General features: G+C 46.1%; 2 protein-coding genes across 9 annotated transcripts in view; one reads left to right on the top strand and one right to left on the bottom strand.

The window, feature by feature from the left end:
• Window positions 1–237: 237 nt before the first annotated feature.
• ITGB1BP1 (integrin subunit beta 1 binding protein 1) lies at window positions 238–12,346 on the bottom strand. 6 transcript variants are annotated; one of them, XM_032294187.1, is made up of 8 exons: window positions 12,161–12,296; window positions 8,740–8,850; window positions 7,364–7,470; window positions 6,566–6,644; window positions 4,695–4,831; window positions 1,730–1,822; window positions 1,074–1,223; window positions 238–515 (listed from the first exon to the last, which is right to left on the bottom strand). In XM_032294187.1, the coding sequence occupies exons 3-8, from the start codon at window positions 7,433–7,435 to the stop codon at window positions 444–446; spliced, it is 603 nt and encodes a 200-aa protein (XP_032150078.1). In that variant the 5' UTR covers window positions 7,436–7,470; window positions 8,740–8,850; window positions 12,161–12,296; the 3' UTR covers window positions 238–443. The 6 variants fall into 6 exon arrangements, with proteins under 6 accessions (XP_032150078.1, XP_032150080.1, XP_032150079.1 ...); XM_032294189.1 differs by lacking the exon at window positions 12,161–12,296 and adding an exon at window positions 11,594–11,728; XM_032294188.1 differs by lacking the exon at window positions 12,161–12,296 and adding an exon at window positions 11,278–11,605.
• The window catches only part of CPSF3 (cleavage and polyadenylation specific factor 3), a 51,945-nt gene continuing 48,166 nt past the window's right edge, over window positions 12,286–16,064 (top strand). Inside the window, exon 1 of one of the 3 annotated variants that reach the window (XM_032294179.1) lies at window positions 12,286–12,606. In XM_032294179.1, coding sequence (XP_032150070.1) covers window positions 12,557–12,606 — 50 coding nt within the window. In that variant the 5' untranslated portion in view covers window positions 12,286–12,556. Of the gene's footprint in view, window positions 12,607–14,798; window positions 15,557–16,064 lie in introns of those variants that run through there. The other 2 variants (XM_032294180.1, XM_032294181.1) reach the window with 2 other exon arrangements.

Genomic DNA, 16,064 nt, shown 5'->3' with positions numbered 1-16,064 from the left:
TACTTTATGTGTCTTACGTTGGCAATGTCACTGTTCCAAACCAGCATGAATCCAGGTCCCCAGTCCACACCTCTGCCAGACAGAGGTCCATGCCAGTGATACCACATCACTGGGAAGCCACTACTGAACACGCCATCAGTCTTCCTCGGGCCCTCAGTGGACCTCTGTGACACCTAGGCTTCTGTGACACTTAGGTTAAGCTTATTTGAATTAGAAAAAGACAAATGAGGCTTTTTATCCCAGAAAGTATGACTACATTGAGAGTTAACTCACTGTGTAATGTGACACATTTTAATAAACAAATGATCAGCATTTTACACAATGCATTTTCTTCAGAAAATCCAGAGCAAGGGATGACTTCATTATTTCCATAACAGTTCAGTATTGCAGATTGAAAACAACTGAACTTTCAGATGAAGTTGACTTCTACTTGATGGCAGGATTCAAGGTTTCTCAGATGTTAATACAGAGTCAAAAGCAGTGGATAAAACCTTGCAAATGGCTTGTGCTTGTTCCTACATTACATGAAAAGATATAGTAAGAGTAGCATTCATCGATCTTTTCCTGAACTTAATTTGGCTAGCAGAGGCTTACACCTGACCCTCTTAGGACCTCTCGTAAGGCTATAATCAACACTACTGGAAAGTCAACAACGCATGCCTGCCTGGCTCAGTGGAACCCATCCTGTGAGCCTCCCTGCACGTGGGCCCTTTCTGCCCTCCTTGAGAAGAGCAAAGACAGCTACTGCAGCCTGAGAAGGCTGATCACGCAGTCTAGGAGGGCAACAACATTCAGAAATGGAGGGAACCTTTAGTCCCTAGAGGATACACTTTTCCTCAGCTGCTTTATTTGCCTTAAACCTTTAAATCCAGGCACGAGTGCTGCCACTGGCCCTAACAGAAATAGTTCACAAACCTGTACTACGTCTGGCCAGCCGGCTGACCTCAGCTCCACGAAACTATCCCTAGGCCAGATACTCCATCTAGAATGGATTGTATTTCTCCAGCCCTCAAAAACAGTCCCTGGGTTTTGCAACTTGATGAAACCAAAGTTTCAGGGTAACAGAGTCTCACCAGGCTGTTGCACTGATAAACCCACAGGCTGTATTCTTCATTGCTTGCATCTGTGGTCTTCAGAGCCAGTAAGCTTTTTCCTGCCCCTAGACCGTCATCGTAACACACCATCCGGATTATTAAGTAGAGAGCATGCCTGTGCAAAACATCCTGCAGACGTCAGGAAAATTCCAACAGATCAGAACTCTTAAATGTCTGTTAGTCCTATGACACACCCTCCCAGACAGAGTGAGGCTTTAAACAGGTTTCCCACCCCAAGGATGTTCCTGTATGCTGTTGTTGGGCCATCTCCCTTCAGGATCGTGCCTTCCTACTTAAATCCCACAAGACAGGAGTGGAGGGGTCTAAACTGACTATCCCAGTGTCTGTGCCCACCTTCCGAGCTGACATCTGCTCTTAACTGACCTTAGTTGAAAATGCATTTGGAGCCATCATTTTTGGAGCTGGGGACGGGGCTGGTTGCATGTGCCCTTCCAACACAGGAGAGAAAGGAAGTCCCTACTCACCCTAAGAAATTGGTCAGGTTTAAGACCACCAGGAATGTTTACAAACCAATCACTGCAAACAGGAGTAGCCTTAATTATAAGGGGGCTCTTAATGGCCTGAAATCCCTATTATCCAAAATACATTTTTTCTTAATAAATTATATTACTTACATATTGATCTGAAGTTGATACTTTTATGCCATACTTGGAAACTCCCATAATAAACTCTTCCTCCGGAGGAACAAAAGGCAACTTTCCATCTTGCTTTAAAGTAAAAATAAATTACATGATAAAGATTAATATTATGTTATAGTCTTAAGTCTGACTAGTCACTTTTAGTATCTGGCCATCACAAGCCCAAACCCTTTAAAGAATGTGGGGTACCAGTCTTCCCAAGAGGAAGAAATCATCACCCAAGGAGGAAACAGTTAATGACCCTGAAGAGGCAGGCAACATAAGCGTCTCCAAGAAAAAGGAAATTCTCCCAAGAGGAGCCAGTCAGCAGTGGACCTGAAGAGGCTGCTGGCAGTAACAGCAGCTCCGAGAAGAAGAAAACGTTCCATAAAGCAGCCCAGGAAGATTAGAATGCAAATGGACATTCTCTGGGAGGCGGGGCGTACCATGGCCCAAGGTGACATTTCCCACCCTGTGTCCTGTTCCCCACTAAAAACAAATTCACACATACAAAAAAAAATAATCTGGGGTACACACATTAGCCAGGAAAGAGTTTCTCTCCACAGAGGCAGAAGAAACATTTCCCCCCTTTTTAAAAAATATTTTTAATTTTTAGAAAATTATTTTTGGGACAACATCACTCTATCACCCAGGCTGTAGTATAGTGGCATGATCTCAGCTCATTGCAATGTCTGCCTCCTGGGTTCAAGCACATCCGGCTAGTTTTTGTATTTTCAGTAGAGATGGAGTTTCACCACGTTGGCCACGCTGGTCTTGAACTCCTGACCTCAAGTGATCCACCCACCACAGCCTCCCAAAGTGCTAGGATTACAGGCATACGCCACTATGCCCAGCCGAGTTCTCTCTTAAATGGCAATTTAGATTACTGATGTCCTTCAGATAGGTATCTTCCTTTACTTTCATAAAGACATGACACTTCATTTCTGGTTTTTTTGGGGGGGACAGTCTCACTTCTGTCACCCAGGCTGGAGTGCAGTGGTACAATGATGGTTCACTGCAACCTTGACCTCCTGGGCACAAGGAATCCCCCGCCTCAGCCTTCTGAGTATGTGAGACTACCTGTGCGCAACACCACACCCAGTTGAGTTTTTAAAATGTTTTGTAGAGAGGGAGGTCTTGCCCAAGCTGGTTTTTCATTTTGTTTTGTTTTGTTTGAGACAGAGTCTCCCTGCATCACCCAGGGCTGGAGTGCAGCGGCGCAGCCTTAGCCTCCCAGGTAGCTGGGTCTATAGGCGCATGCCACCACACCCAGCTAATTTTTGTATTTTTAGTAGAGACGGGGTTTCACCATGTTGGCCAGGCTGGTCTTGATCTCCTGGCCTCAAGTGATCTGCCCACCTCGGCCTCGCAAAGTGCTGCGATTATAGGCATGAGCCACTGTGCTCGGCAATTTTAAAAATCTTTTGGAGAAACAAGGTCTCGCTGTGTTTCCCAGGCTGGTTTCAAACTCCTGGGTTCCAGTGATATCCCTCCCCTGCAGCTCTGCCTCCCAAAGTCTTGGGATTACAGGCGTGATCCACCAGGCCCTGCCACGTTCTATTTCATGTTCTTGTTTTCCATGACTTAAGAGTTTACACATCTTAAGATTAACTCATACTCTGAACAGATGACAGAATCATTCTATTGCAGTAATATCCCTCTGTTAATGAGCATATAAAGAAGTAATTTCATTTTCTAGAAACTCCAGAAGCAATTTACTTTTTTTTCTTATTACTGAATTAACTAAGTCTCTTGGCTCATCTACTTGCACCATTGGCAAGGGTACAGATTTTATAACATTTCATGCTTGTATACCTTATACTTTTGATTTATCTTAATGTTCATTCTTAATTTTCCTTCATGATGATTACTTTTTATCAAGAAGATAAAAAGTAATCTTTTTGAAACGCACCTCACCTCAATTCTTGTTGGAAGCCTCGAATGAATAAACATATATGTTTGGTCGACATCATTATGAATTAGATTATTCAGACACAGAACTGGTCTGATAGTGGTATGTAAGGTTTAGCCAGATTATTTTAAAAGAACCTATGGAATATAACCAATCACTGCAATCAGCTCTTCGTTTAAATAGGATCGATCAGCCCCATAAAAAAGTATTAATAGGCCGGGCACAGTGGCTCATGCCTGTAATCCCAGCACTTCTGGGAAGCTGAGGGGGGCGGATCACTTGAGGTCAGGAGTTTGCAACCAGCCTGGACAACCTGCTGAAACCCTGTCTCTACTAAAATACAAAAATTTAGCCGGGCGTGGCAGCGTGTGCGTGTAGTCCCAGCTACTCAGGAGGCTGAGGCAGGAGAACTGCTTGAACCTGGGAGGCAGAGGTTGCAGTGAGCCGAGATCGCACCACTGCACTCCAGCCTGGGCGACAGAGTGAGACGCCATCTCAAAAAAAAAAAAAATTAATAAAAAGTACTGTGGGCTGGGCGTGGTGGCTCACACCTGTAATCCCAGCACTTTAGGAGGCTGAGGCGTGTGGATCACCTGAGGTCAGGAGTTCAAAACCAGCCTGACCCACATGGAGAAACCCTGCCTCTACTAAAAATACAAAATTAGCCAGGCATGGTGGCGCATGCCTGTAATCCCAGCTACTCAGGAGGCTGAGGCAGGAGAATCACTTGAACCCGGGAGGCAGAGGTTGCAGTGAGCCAAGATCGCGCCATTGCACTCCAGCCTGAGCAACAAGAGCAAACCTCCATCTCAAAAAAAAAAAAAAAAAAAAAAAGTACTGTGTTTGAAGGAAGGAACAGCGCCGGTGCTCCTCTGCCGCTCAGAGCTCACACACACCTGCAGTGGTGATGGCGGGCGAGGGTTCCAGTTCAGAGCAAGGGGAGCGGCACCCAGGGGACCCGAAGAGTGGGCACCTTGCCCCCAAAGCCACGAGTTGGCTCCCCAGATTCTCATAACCAGAGAGTTACGGATTTTTTTTTTTTTTTTTTACCTGAGCAACATCTATATAATTTATCAGGTCCAAGGGTCCTTCAAGACCTTTTCCCTCAGAGAGTTTCAGTTTCTCAATGGCACCAACATATTTTATTCGAAATTCTGCACAGGTATCTGAATTACTGTTGCTTTGTCCTAAAGATGAAAGAAAAGTTATAAGACTTCAGAAGACATACTTGCATTACAGCGTCCTCAGTCCCTTCCCAATAAAAACCAGACTGTCATTAGAACACAACCACTAACTACGAATTTTATAATGCAAGATATTTTTATGTAAGGGGGTAGAACTTAAAATTTCACTAACCTTTTCCTCAGTGACTCATGGTATACTAAACATATTATTCAAAGGTCTCAATAATAGGAATAAACATTAATCTTCACTTCAAAACAAACAGTAAAGAAAAGGTCACTACATAACGATTACCTTTATGATGAATGATAATTATTTTTGGTTCTTTCTCCCTCTTCACCATTTTTCCCCTGTAGAGACAAGGTTTCACTTCCTTGCCCAGGCTGGTCTTGAACTCTTGAGCTCAAGTGATCCTCCCACCTCAGCCCCTGGAATTACAGGCATGGGCCACTGCGCCTGGCCTACCATGTTAGCTTTCTTTCCTCATTCAGGAAACCTACTCTTCCTCTACCATTCAATCAGAAAAGACCACAGGGTTTTTCTTTTTAATGTCGATGGAACACCAGGCAGGAAGTCCCTTAACATGACAGCAATGGTTGAAGAACTGTGTGTGTGCCACTAAATCTAGCCAATATAAAAATTACTACAAACGACGTATCTCAACCAGATTAAGGGACTACTATATGATTACTTTTAGGTTATGTAATAAAAAGACGCTCACATCTTTGATAATTGTAAAAGCACCTGGCAGTAAAGGCAATGGACTTAATGCTACAGCATTCTCGGCTACAGATGCCCTAGTACAGGGTCCTGAATGGAGAAAGAGGAATTCAGACAACAATATGAATATATTTCCAGTTAGTCACCAGCTACTTAGGGAGCTTGGGTTAGATTTCTTTTTTTTTTTTTTTTTTTTTTTTTTGAGATGGATTCTCGCACCATTGTCCAGGTTGGAGTGCAGCGGTGCGATTCTCAACTCACTGCAACCTCTGCCTCCAGGTTCAAGCGATTCTCCTGCCTCAGCCTCCTGAGTAGCTAGGATTACAAGTGTGCGTCACCACGCCCAGCTAATTTTTTGTATTTTTGGTAGAGATGGTTTCACCATGTTGGCCAGGCTGGTCTGGAACTCCTGATCTCAGGTGATCCACCCACCTCAGCCTTCCAGAGTGCTGGGATTACAGGTGTGCACCACCACGCCTGGCCTATTTCTAAGGATCTACTAATTTTAGGCAACTGCATAAATATCTGCAAGGGTCTGGGACAGACGCTCCCCTTAATTATTTGTATTCGTGGTGGTCATGAGCTGGTGAATCTCTGGGTTCCCTGGGGTAAATGAATGTCTCCTTAGCCATTTAATCATCAAGACATTTGTCCTATTCCCCATAAACATAAGTCCAACAGAATTCAACTTCTGCCACCCCATTTCTTTTTTAATTTTTGTGGGTACATAGTAGGTATATGATTTATTGCCACCCCAATGCTTAAAAAACTATTTTGAAACTTCCAGTTTGCCCATGTGCCCGTGCCAATTTCCAAAGGCTATGTGGTTTTCACCAAGCGCACCATAACCTCAACCCACGTCCCACCAAATCTTGGTCCACTTCTACACTCTCGTCAAAAGTGGCAAAGGAGAGGAAGAAAGCCACAAATACTGAAGAACTCATTGTGCTACCCTAGGAAAACTACATGAACATAAATGAAAAGCAACAGACAGTAAATGATCTAACCCTTTTGCGTACCTGAGCTTTTGGTGGAATCTGTGTCGAGGCTGGCCACAGTGCTGGATCGTGAAAGACCCCCAAGGCTAGAATCTACAGACTGAGAAATAGAAAAACAATTAAACAAAAAACCTACACAGAAGCAGCCGTGTCTTCTCTGAATTCCTCTAAGCCATTCAAATTATTTATCAGAGTTGAGCTGACACATACAAAATCATATCAATTATTCAGGCATATCATCTCTGACAGATTTTTCTTAAGGCAAGCTCTGTAACAAACTTAAAAAAAAAATCACATAACCTCAACTGTTCCTTTGTCCCATGACATAACACTGGATAAATGCGGTGGCAATATTCTTCGTCTAAATCGAAGCCATTACCACCGCCTCCTTACAGGATGCCTTCTATGAATATTCTTCTGAACATCTATGCCTTGCTTTCACATTAGTTCCACTGAACCCAAAACAAACCCTGTGCAGAAAGCCAGGCAAGGACCATTATCCCTGCTTAATAAATGAGACTGAGATGCGTAGTGACTTCGCCAAGGTCACATCCAGTAAATGTCTCCGATCTCAAAACTAGCTCTCTCATCCCAGGTCTCTGGTCCAGGGCTTCTGCAATTATTCTGACTAGTATCTGGCCTGCAGCAGGAACTCAGAGGCTCTCTGGAAAGGCAGAGTAGACTATTATGTGAACTGTTACAAAAAAACAAAAACCGTGTGACTCAGGTCCCATGAGACCTCACCTCAAAATCTCTCCAGAACCTGAGGTTGTGACCCACCTTAGCCCACATAATCTGTTCCAAACCCCATCTCCCTACCTTGCTCTTAGTACTGATTTCACTACTTTGGGAACTGCTACTACTGTGTCGTTTTTTGCCTTTGCGAAACATTTTTCACCACCATTGCTTGATCCAGAGAAGATCCCCTGGAAAAACAAATATTGGTTACAGTTACATCGGGAAAGGCAACTCTTTTTTTTAAGAGATAGAGTCTGCTCTTACCCAGGCTGAAGTGCAGTGGCACAAGCATGGCTTTCTGCAGTCTTGACCTCCTGGGATCAAGTGATCCTCCCACCTCCGCCTCCCTGAGGAGCTTGGACTACAGGCATGTGCCACCACACCCAGCTAATTTCATTTTTTGGAGAGACGGGATCTTGCCATGTTGGCCAGGCTGGTCTCAAACTCCTGCTCTCAGGTGATCCTCCCGCCTTGGCTTCTCAAAGTGCTGGGATTACAGGTGTGAGCCACCGCGCCCAGACAGGAAAAGCAACTTTGATATTGGTTACATCAGGAATCCAACATTAAATCACTTTATGCATAACAGAAATAAAAATCATTTATTCCTTCCAGTTCCATGGGTGTGTTCCTTTTCTATAAAACATAAAACTTCTCCCTTGTATACTATTCCTTTTCATTCTTTTCCTAATTACAAAAAGTTAACCCAATAAGTAAAAAACGCAGAAAGCTTCCTGTCCTATATAGTGGTGTGAAAAGCACTTTTCTCAAAAGTATCAGACATGTCACCTAGTTCTCAAAATTTCAAGTGTCTTACTTCTCTTGAATTGATTCAAGATTTTAGCAAAATATGCTGTGATACATTGGATGTATCAGCCAAGATACTGAGATCAGTAACTGTCTCAGCTTCACATTCTGTACTGTGAATGTGAGTATAGGGAGGCAGGGAGAAGACAGACACATCTCTCAGAAATGTGCATTTTTCTTGAAGTCTTGAAATACCTTTAAGTAAAAGCTGACATAAAGACATTCCCAGAAGCTGGCACTTCACCGCCCCACTGTACTGATGGCAGGTAAGGAGACGACCTTGCTTCCCAGAGTCTGTGTTATATATTTCTTTTTTTGCAATTAATAATTAATGCCTTGGAAATCTAAGAGTCATCCTTGCCAATTGTATAGGAGAGCATATATTATACTTGGCAAATTAACCTCCATGAAGCTACACGCCTCACAATAACCTTGTGACGTATTCATTTGCTCTGGCGATGCTTTTTAAGGACACACCATCCGCCCCACACTCTGCAGGGCTCTAAGCTCTCCCTCCAGGGGCTCACAGAGGTAGGTTATAATTTGCCTTTTAGAGATGAGGGAACTGTGACTTGTGCATTTATGAGTAAGATAACCTGACCAATTTTTACCAAAAACTGTATTCTCCAGAGAGAGCAAGAAAATCTGCTTACTATAGAATTGAACACTATTTGACTGTCTTCAAAGGTCCCACATACAGCGGTCTACACAGAGAGATTCCTGTCATTCTGACCTGGACGATGCTTTTCAGAGGAACAATGTACCTGATGAAGGAAAAAGAACAAGTGACTCATGTGGCAGTAAATGACAGCCCCTGCAGCAACCCAAAGATGCTCTGTATTTGGATACCCCACGCTATATCCACTTACTGGGTGGTGACCTTAGGCCACTTGCCCAAGTCTGACCCCTGAGCCCAAGCTTTTTAATCAGCCTCATCATCCCATTTATTTCTATATTTTTGCTTTATTTGTGGGGTAGCAGGAAAATCTGATTTATTCATTCATTCCTAGCCAGTGAGCACCTACCAGATGTCAAGGACGCATCAGTGAACCAAACAAAGCCCCTGACCTCAGGGAGCCTGTTCTTAGCCGGAGTAGACAGCCAACAAGAAAAACAAACATAACATTTGTTATTAGGAAATAGTTGCTATGAGGAAAACTAACTCAAGTTAAGAAGATACAGACTGCTAGAAGAAAAGGGTGGGTATTTCAGAAAGATGCCCTAGATCTTTTTCTGAATGAAGTGAGGGCAGCCATAAATAGCCTGGAGGCAGGCAATGCTGTGCAGGTAGAGAGGAGGCCCGAGGGAACAGTCAAGGCCATCTGGCTAGGGTGGGAGCAAGAGGACTGCAATGGACCAGGACGAAGAGCCACAGAAGGCCAGGCAGGCCGTGATAACAGTGGACTTTTTGGGTTTAACAGGAAGACTCTGAAGACTTTTTATTTTATTTTTTGCTTATCTGCTCTGATCTTCTGGAATGGAATAGAGGCTTTTTTTTTTTGGAGATGAAGTCTTGCTCTGTTGCCAAGCTATAGCGTGGTGGCAAGATCCTGGCTCACTGCAACCTCCACCTCCCAGGTTCAAGCGATTCTCCTGCCTCAGCCTCCCGAGTACTTGCAATTACAGGAGCACACGACCACACCCAGCTAATTTTTGTATTTTTAGTAGAGACAGAGTTTCGCCATGCTGGCCATGATGGTCTCGATCTCCTGACCTCATGATCCGCCAGCCTCAGCCTCCCAAAGTGCTGGGATTACAGGCATGAGCCACCATGCCCAGCCGCATGAAGGCTTTTAAAAAGCAGTTTAGCGACACAATCAGGTATCTTCTGTTTTCTAAACAATGACCCTGGTTGCCAGGTAGGGAACTAACTCCAAAGGATAACAGCAAAAAGAGAGAGATGCGTTGGAAGACTACTGCGGATGATTGTTGCAAAGTAGAACCTTAGCAGCGCAGTGGGAGGTTCTTGTCAGTGGGAGGTGGCAGAAGAGCCTTATTCCAAGGTCTGCACAAAACTGGGTTAACCTAGCAGCATAAGAACCATGTTAATGGCTCTGACAGGTTAAAATGTTGGTGTATAGCATATTTAAGTATCTTATACTTAAGTATATATAAATACATATTTATATATAGGTAACAATTTTAAATATGATTTAAAATTTAAATCAAAACTTATTTTAAAAACAAAATGTGATTCCACTGTTAGTGGAATCCTGAAGCATCTCCTTAAATCCCTTAACACTGAAGTGGTTGGAAAATCACGACACGCAATGCCTTTGCAACTCCTTAAGGCCTTCTTCCCATTGTCAATCCAGGCGCTTAGGGAAAAGCATTTATTAAAGTCTTTGCTACATGCTGCAATCTTGATGCATGTTCTTAAGGAAATCATTCTTGCCTCAAAATTATTCATGCATCAAAATGAGGCCAATGATCCTGATTGGCACTTGGATGCTCAGCAGGCTCATCAAATGCAAAGATGTCTCAAGCTGAACCCATCATCCTCCACTCCAGATCTGTCCCTCTCCTCCCCTCTCCTCCGCCTGTCAGAAAATTTTGTTATTGCTGGGGGAAACCAGGAAATCATGAACTCCTTGCTGTCCTTCAGCCCCCACATCCAATCTGGCACCAAGACCCACTGAAGACCCCACCTGAAGAGCTCTCTGAGCCAGCTCTCCACCAGCGACCCCCATGTCACTATAGACCATGGGCATATATACTATCATTTTAGAATCTGATGAATATGATGGATCCTCACCCTATAAAAATGTGAATGCATACAAAGTTTGGCATGCAATTTAAGGAATTCACAAATCTGAGGATATTTCATGGATAAGGGACCTTGTCCTACTGGATTCCCTACCACTTTAAATCCACCACCACACTGCAGCCAAAACGATTAAAATGATTTCTTTCAAACATAGATCTGATGCCTCTAGCCTGCTGACAATCTTTCACTGGTTCTCCAAAGTCAAAGAAAATCAACGTTCTTCAGCAGGACACGCCAGGTCCTCCAGGACCCCCAGGACCCAGCTCCTAACTACCTTTCCACTTCCATCCTCCAAACCCCGGGCACCGTTAACTGATCTCAGCAAGGCAAAGCTGCTCGTGGTTCTCAGCGCGATGCTCCACGTGCCCCTGATTTGCCGAGCCTGGGACGTCCTTCACCTTTCAGTCACTTGGCTACCTCTTACCTTTCAAGGTCCCTTTCAGGCTGCAGGCCTTCCTGGGACCCAAGGCTGGGCTAAGGGACCCACAGCTTGAGTGTATCCCCTGATCACAGCGCCACGATCCGCTGTGGTCACTGATCTCACTCTCCCAGCTGCACCTGGTCAAAGGCGGAGCTCGATGATTCCTCTCTGCACAGCCACAGCATCTGGCAGAGACGCGCTTACTGAAGCCGAGAACTTTCTGGGGAGGTGACACCCCAACAGCAATTCCCCTGTACCAAGCGCCTACCACGTGTCATGCATGGTGCTAGGTGCACAGCTTCCTCTCACCCTCACTGACCAGCAAGGCTCCAGGGTAACAGCCCCTTTCCAACGAGGATGCCAAAGTCCCGGAAGAGTCAGTGACCTGCCCAGGGTCACCAGGGTAAGGATGGATGGGGCGAAGCTCTGGGCCTAGGGAGAGCCGGCTCCAAAGTTCCTCCCAGACGCCAGCCTGCTTAGCACCTGTCTGCCACCGTGATGGAGCACCGGCCACGTGCCGGGTGCGGAGGATGTGACAGCGAAGGGGGCAGGCAACCCCGACCCTGCTCAGCTGGAGGCGGCCGAAGCGGGGCAGAGGAAGAGGCAGGCAAACGGCGCGCGCTGCCCTCTTTGTCTCCCCTCGGGGCCGACAGCGGCTCGGGAAGCTGCGGTCCACGACGCCGACGACCGACCCGCGGGTCCAGGCTCCTCACCCGCGCCCAGACAGCGCCGCCCCGCCCGGAACCAAGCCGGTGCCCCGCATCTCTCCTCCGCCCTCCCCGCGGCCCCACCCATCCGTCCCTGCAATCTGCGCCGCTCTCGGGGCCGTGTTCCCGCCAGGCCTCCGCGAGCTCGGCGCCAGGCGGGACCAGGGCCGGGAGCTCACCTCGCGGCCGCGGGCCCATCCCGGGGCTGCGGACTTCGTGGTCCGAGTTGGAGCTCCGCAACCTTCGGCGCCCGGGCAGCTACTCCCGTTCTCGCTCCAGCGCCACCTTTTCCAGCGCTCTTGCCCAAGTCCGCCGGGCCCGCCTCCGAAACCATGCGCAGGCGCAGTCCTGACGTCCCGCCCCAGGTTCCCGGACCCCGAGTGGTGGGAAGCCTCGCGAGCCGCGTACCCCGACCGGAAGTCGAGGGGAGGAGTCTAATGCCGCGGGCTCCGGCGTGACGGAAGTTGTGTTCTTGGTGGATGCGGTTCTTCTTAATTTGGCCATGGCTGTGCTTCTAATTTAAGAAGACCCCGGCGACCTGTTCCTCACCCCCACTTCGCCCTCACACTTTTGGGATGTCTGCGATTCCTGCTGAGGAGAGCGACCAGCTGCTGATCCGACCCCTGTAAGGGACCAGCGAGAGAGGGCACGAGGGGTAACCGGAGACTTTGGCCTCCTCCGTCGCCCCAGCTCCCACCTACCCTGGCAGCCGGCCCTTGGTCCGTGCTTGCAGGCCAGGCTTCTCAGGCTCCAGGGGTTGGAGGACCATTGATCGGAAGGGGCCTGCTAGAGTGAACGGGATTTTGCTTGTTGATCTGTTTCAGGGGAGGGTATGTTGGAGTCGGAGGGAAAAAAAAGTTTACAGGGCCACCGGTCGCTTTCATACACACTAAAAAGGTTATCGTTTAGCAGTAGCACGGATCTCTGCGCGTCAGGGCAAGCCGCGAGGGAGCCGGTGACGCTGATGGCCGACAGGATGAGAGGAGGACCTGATGAGGCTACAGCGGTGCAAGGAAGAACTAAGTCTGTTTCTTAACACCAGGGCTTGACATGTGCCAGGAAGTTATTAGGGATTTGCTATGAGTTTCGATCTTCTCAGCTCAGGCACTAGTAGAATAAGAAAGGAGTAAAGCTGGAGGGGAGAGGAGAAAGTGCAGGGAGCGTTAGGGACAAAAACTCAGCCCTCGACTGTCCATAAGGAGAGTGGCCTTTCAGTGGACATGGCCTTCATCAGTCGGGAATGCTGCTGAAGGGGAGATGCAAATGTAGAGAACCTGAATTCCTACAGATGAGCATTTCGAATCCACAACATGTTTATTGTTAGGTATTAGTTGCCACAACATGAATATACATTTCCAAAAGGTAGAAAGTATCTTCTTTACACATTCATTCAGTAAGGCTTCATTGAGCACCTGATGGAGTCTGTTTCCTTCTGCTTAGTTTACACCTGTCATCTCTTCCTGTGATGAGCAAACACTAAGTGTCAAGCACCACACATGGGGATACGGATGCAACAGAGGGCCCTGTTAATTGCTCTCGCCCTTTTGAAGAGAATTACAGTGCACAACGGGAAGTATTGGAGAGATACTTTGGAATAATAGGAGACCATTACTTTGAAGTCAGACCTGAAGTTCATTATCTACTTGACCACTTACTAGGACAGCAACCTCACTGAACCGGTTTTCTTTTATGGAAATAAGATAGAACTTGAAGAGTAAAGATCGTTGTAGATGCTTTGTAAATAACAGCTAATCTAAGAGCTAAGGTAGACACTGCACTGAGCACTGTGAAAGTGTGGAAAACGGATTTCTGACAGATTGAGGGGAAAAGGATACTTCATGCATCCTGAATAATGTGATGCTTGAGCTGAGTCCTAAAGAATGAGGAGGAGTTAAAGAGTGGGGGCCAGGATGTTCTAGGCAGTGGAAGTGGCACATATGGAAGTGAGAGTGAGCTGGGCACGGTGGCTCATGCCTGTAATCCCAGCACTTTGGGAGTCTGAGGCGGGTGGATCACCTGAGGTCGGGAGTTCGAGACCAGCCTGACCAACATGGAGAAACCCCGTCTCTGCTAAAAATAAAAAATTAGCCGTGCGTGGTGGTGCATGCCTGTAATCCCAGCTACTTGTGAGGCTGTGGCAGGAGAAACTTTGAACCTGGAGGGCAGAAGTTATGGTGAGCGGAGATCCCGCCATTGCACTCCAGCCTGGGCAACCAGAGTGAAACTCCATCTCAACAAAAATAGAAAAGAAAGCAAGAGTGGTCACAACTTGTGACCAGATCCTTCATGGCTGTAGCTGAAGAGTTAGCAGATAAGGTGACAGGTAGTCAAGGCCCAGTTTAGGAAGCACCTCATATACATAGTAAGGAGTTTGTACCTTTATCAAGTCAGTTAAAGGAAGCCAACAAAGGATATTAAGCAAGCGTGGATATTGTGGGAATTATGTTTTAGGAAAGTCACTCCTGGCAGCAGTGTAGATATTAGTTGGCACAACATGAATATACATTAAGATGAATAAAAGGATGGATTGAGTAGAGCGGATCCAGTAAGAGATGATTGAGAGATTCAAGTCCAAGTGATGAGAGCCTATAGTGAGTGCAATGAGTGGCCGTGGTTGGAAGGAAATGAGTGTGAGAGAGTACACAAATGAAATCGCCAGGGTTTTGTGGCCGATCAGATGTATCTGAAAGGATGATTGTTGGGAGGGAAGGCCGGGCAGAGAGGATGTTATGATGACTCAGATTCCTGGGTCTAGTGGTTGAGAAAGTCCTTAACATAGACAACCATCACCTCTCTCTAATTCCAGAACATTTTCATCACTCCCAAAAGAAACTTTGTATTCATTAGCAGTCATAGACAATCCCCACTACCTCTCCGACCCTAAGCAACCACTAATCTATTTGTGTATCGACTTGCCTATTCTGGACATTTCATGTAAGTGAGACCAGATAATACATGGTCTTTTGTCTCTGGCATCTTTCATTTAGCATAATATTTCCAAGGTCCATAATTTAGGAGTTTTATTCATTCAGTAAGTGTTTTCTGTGATTTCCCACACGTCAGGTGCCATAGCAATACAACAGTGAATACGATAGACAATGCTGTGTTCTTAGAAAGCTTTCATTTAGTAGCCTGAAACAAGCCATAAGTAGATCCAATAACTTCATGTAGTTGTAAGTGTTAAGATGACGTGATGCTGGATTGTGGCTTGCTGTGAAGGGCAAATTAGAGGAGATAGTCAAGGGAAAGTATCTGAGAAGGTGACATGGGAACTGAGACCCAAATGATACAAAGGAGCCAATCACGTCAATATCTGAAGACAGCATTCCAGGAAGAAAGTGGAGCAAGTACAGGGCATGTGGTGAAAACCAATTTGGCATATTGAATATGAAGTCCCTGGGAGAGATCGTAGTAGAGATACCTAGTGTTACATGTATATATTAAAGGTCTAGAATTCAGAAAAACAATCTGGGTTACAAATACAGGCTTGGAAGTCCTTAGCGAGTAAGAAAGATGAGAATGAAGATTGAGAAGTGGGCCAAGGAGAGAACCCTTGGAATATCAGCATTTAAAGGGTAGTCAGAGGTGGCTGAATATGTGAAGGAAACAGGAAAACCAGCAAGACAGGATGGGACTAGCGGGTCAAAGAAGCCAAGGGAGAGGTGCTTGAGGTAGGAGCAAGCACTCCCCCCTAGGAGTGACAAAGGCTGCCTAGAGAACAAGACAGGGGCTGACACCTATAGTTCCAGCTACTCTGGAGGCTGAGGCAAGAGGATCACTTGAGCCCAGGGATTAGAGGCCAGACTGGGCAACATAGGGGAACCTTGTCTCTCAAAAAAAAAAAAAAAAGACTGAAATGACTACTGAGCAGCAAGGACAGTTTCAGAAAGGTGATTGGTAAAAGCCAGAGGATGGTGAATTGAGGAGCGAGTGGAATGTGAGGATGTCCAGGTGGAGGGTCCACTGCCCTAGGAGGCAGGTGGGGAAAGAATAAAGTGGGAACTGAAGAAGATTAGACTCAAAGGATTTTCATGTGGGGTGCACAGGGCTGTAGTATGTTTAAATTTGGATGGTAAAGAGCAG

The sequence above is a fragment of the Sapajus apella genome, unplaced genomic scaffold, assembly GCF_009761245.1.
Source record: "Sapajus apella isolate SASKATOON/1434 unplaced genomic scaffold, GSC_monkey_1.0 scaffold31, whole genome shotgun sequence".
In the NCBI taxonomy this organism is placed as follows: domain Eukaryota; kingdom Metazoa; phylum Chordata; class Mammalia; order Primates; family Cebidae; genus Sapajus; species Sapajus apella.
The sequence above is the reverse complement of the archived record's forward strand: the minus strand, read 5'-3'. Positions and strand labels throughout refer to the sequence as shown.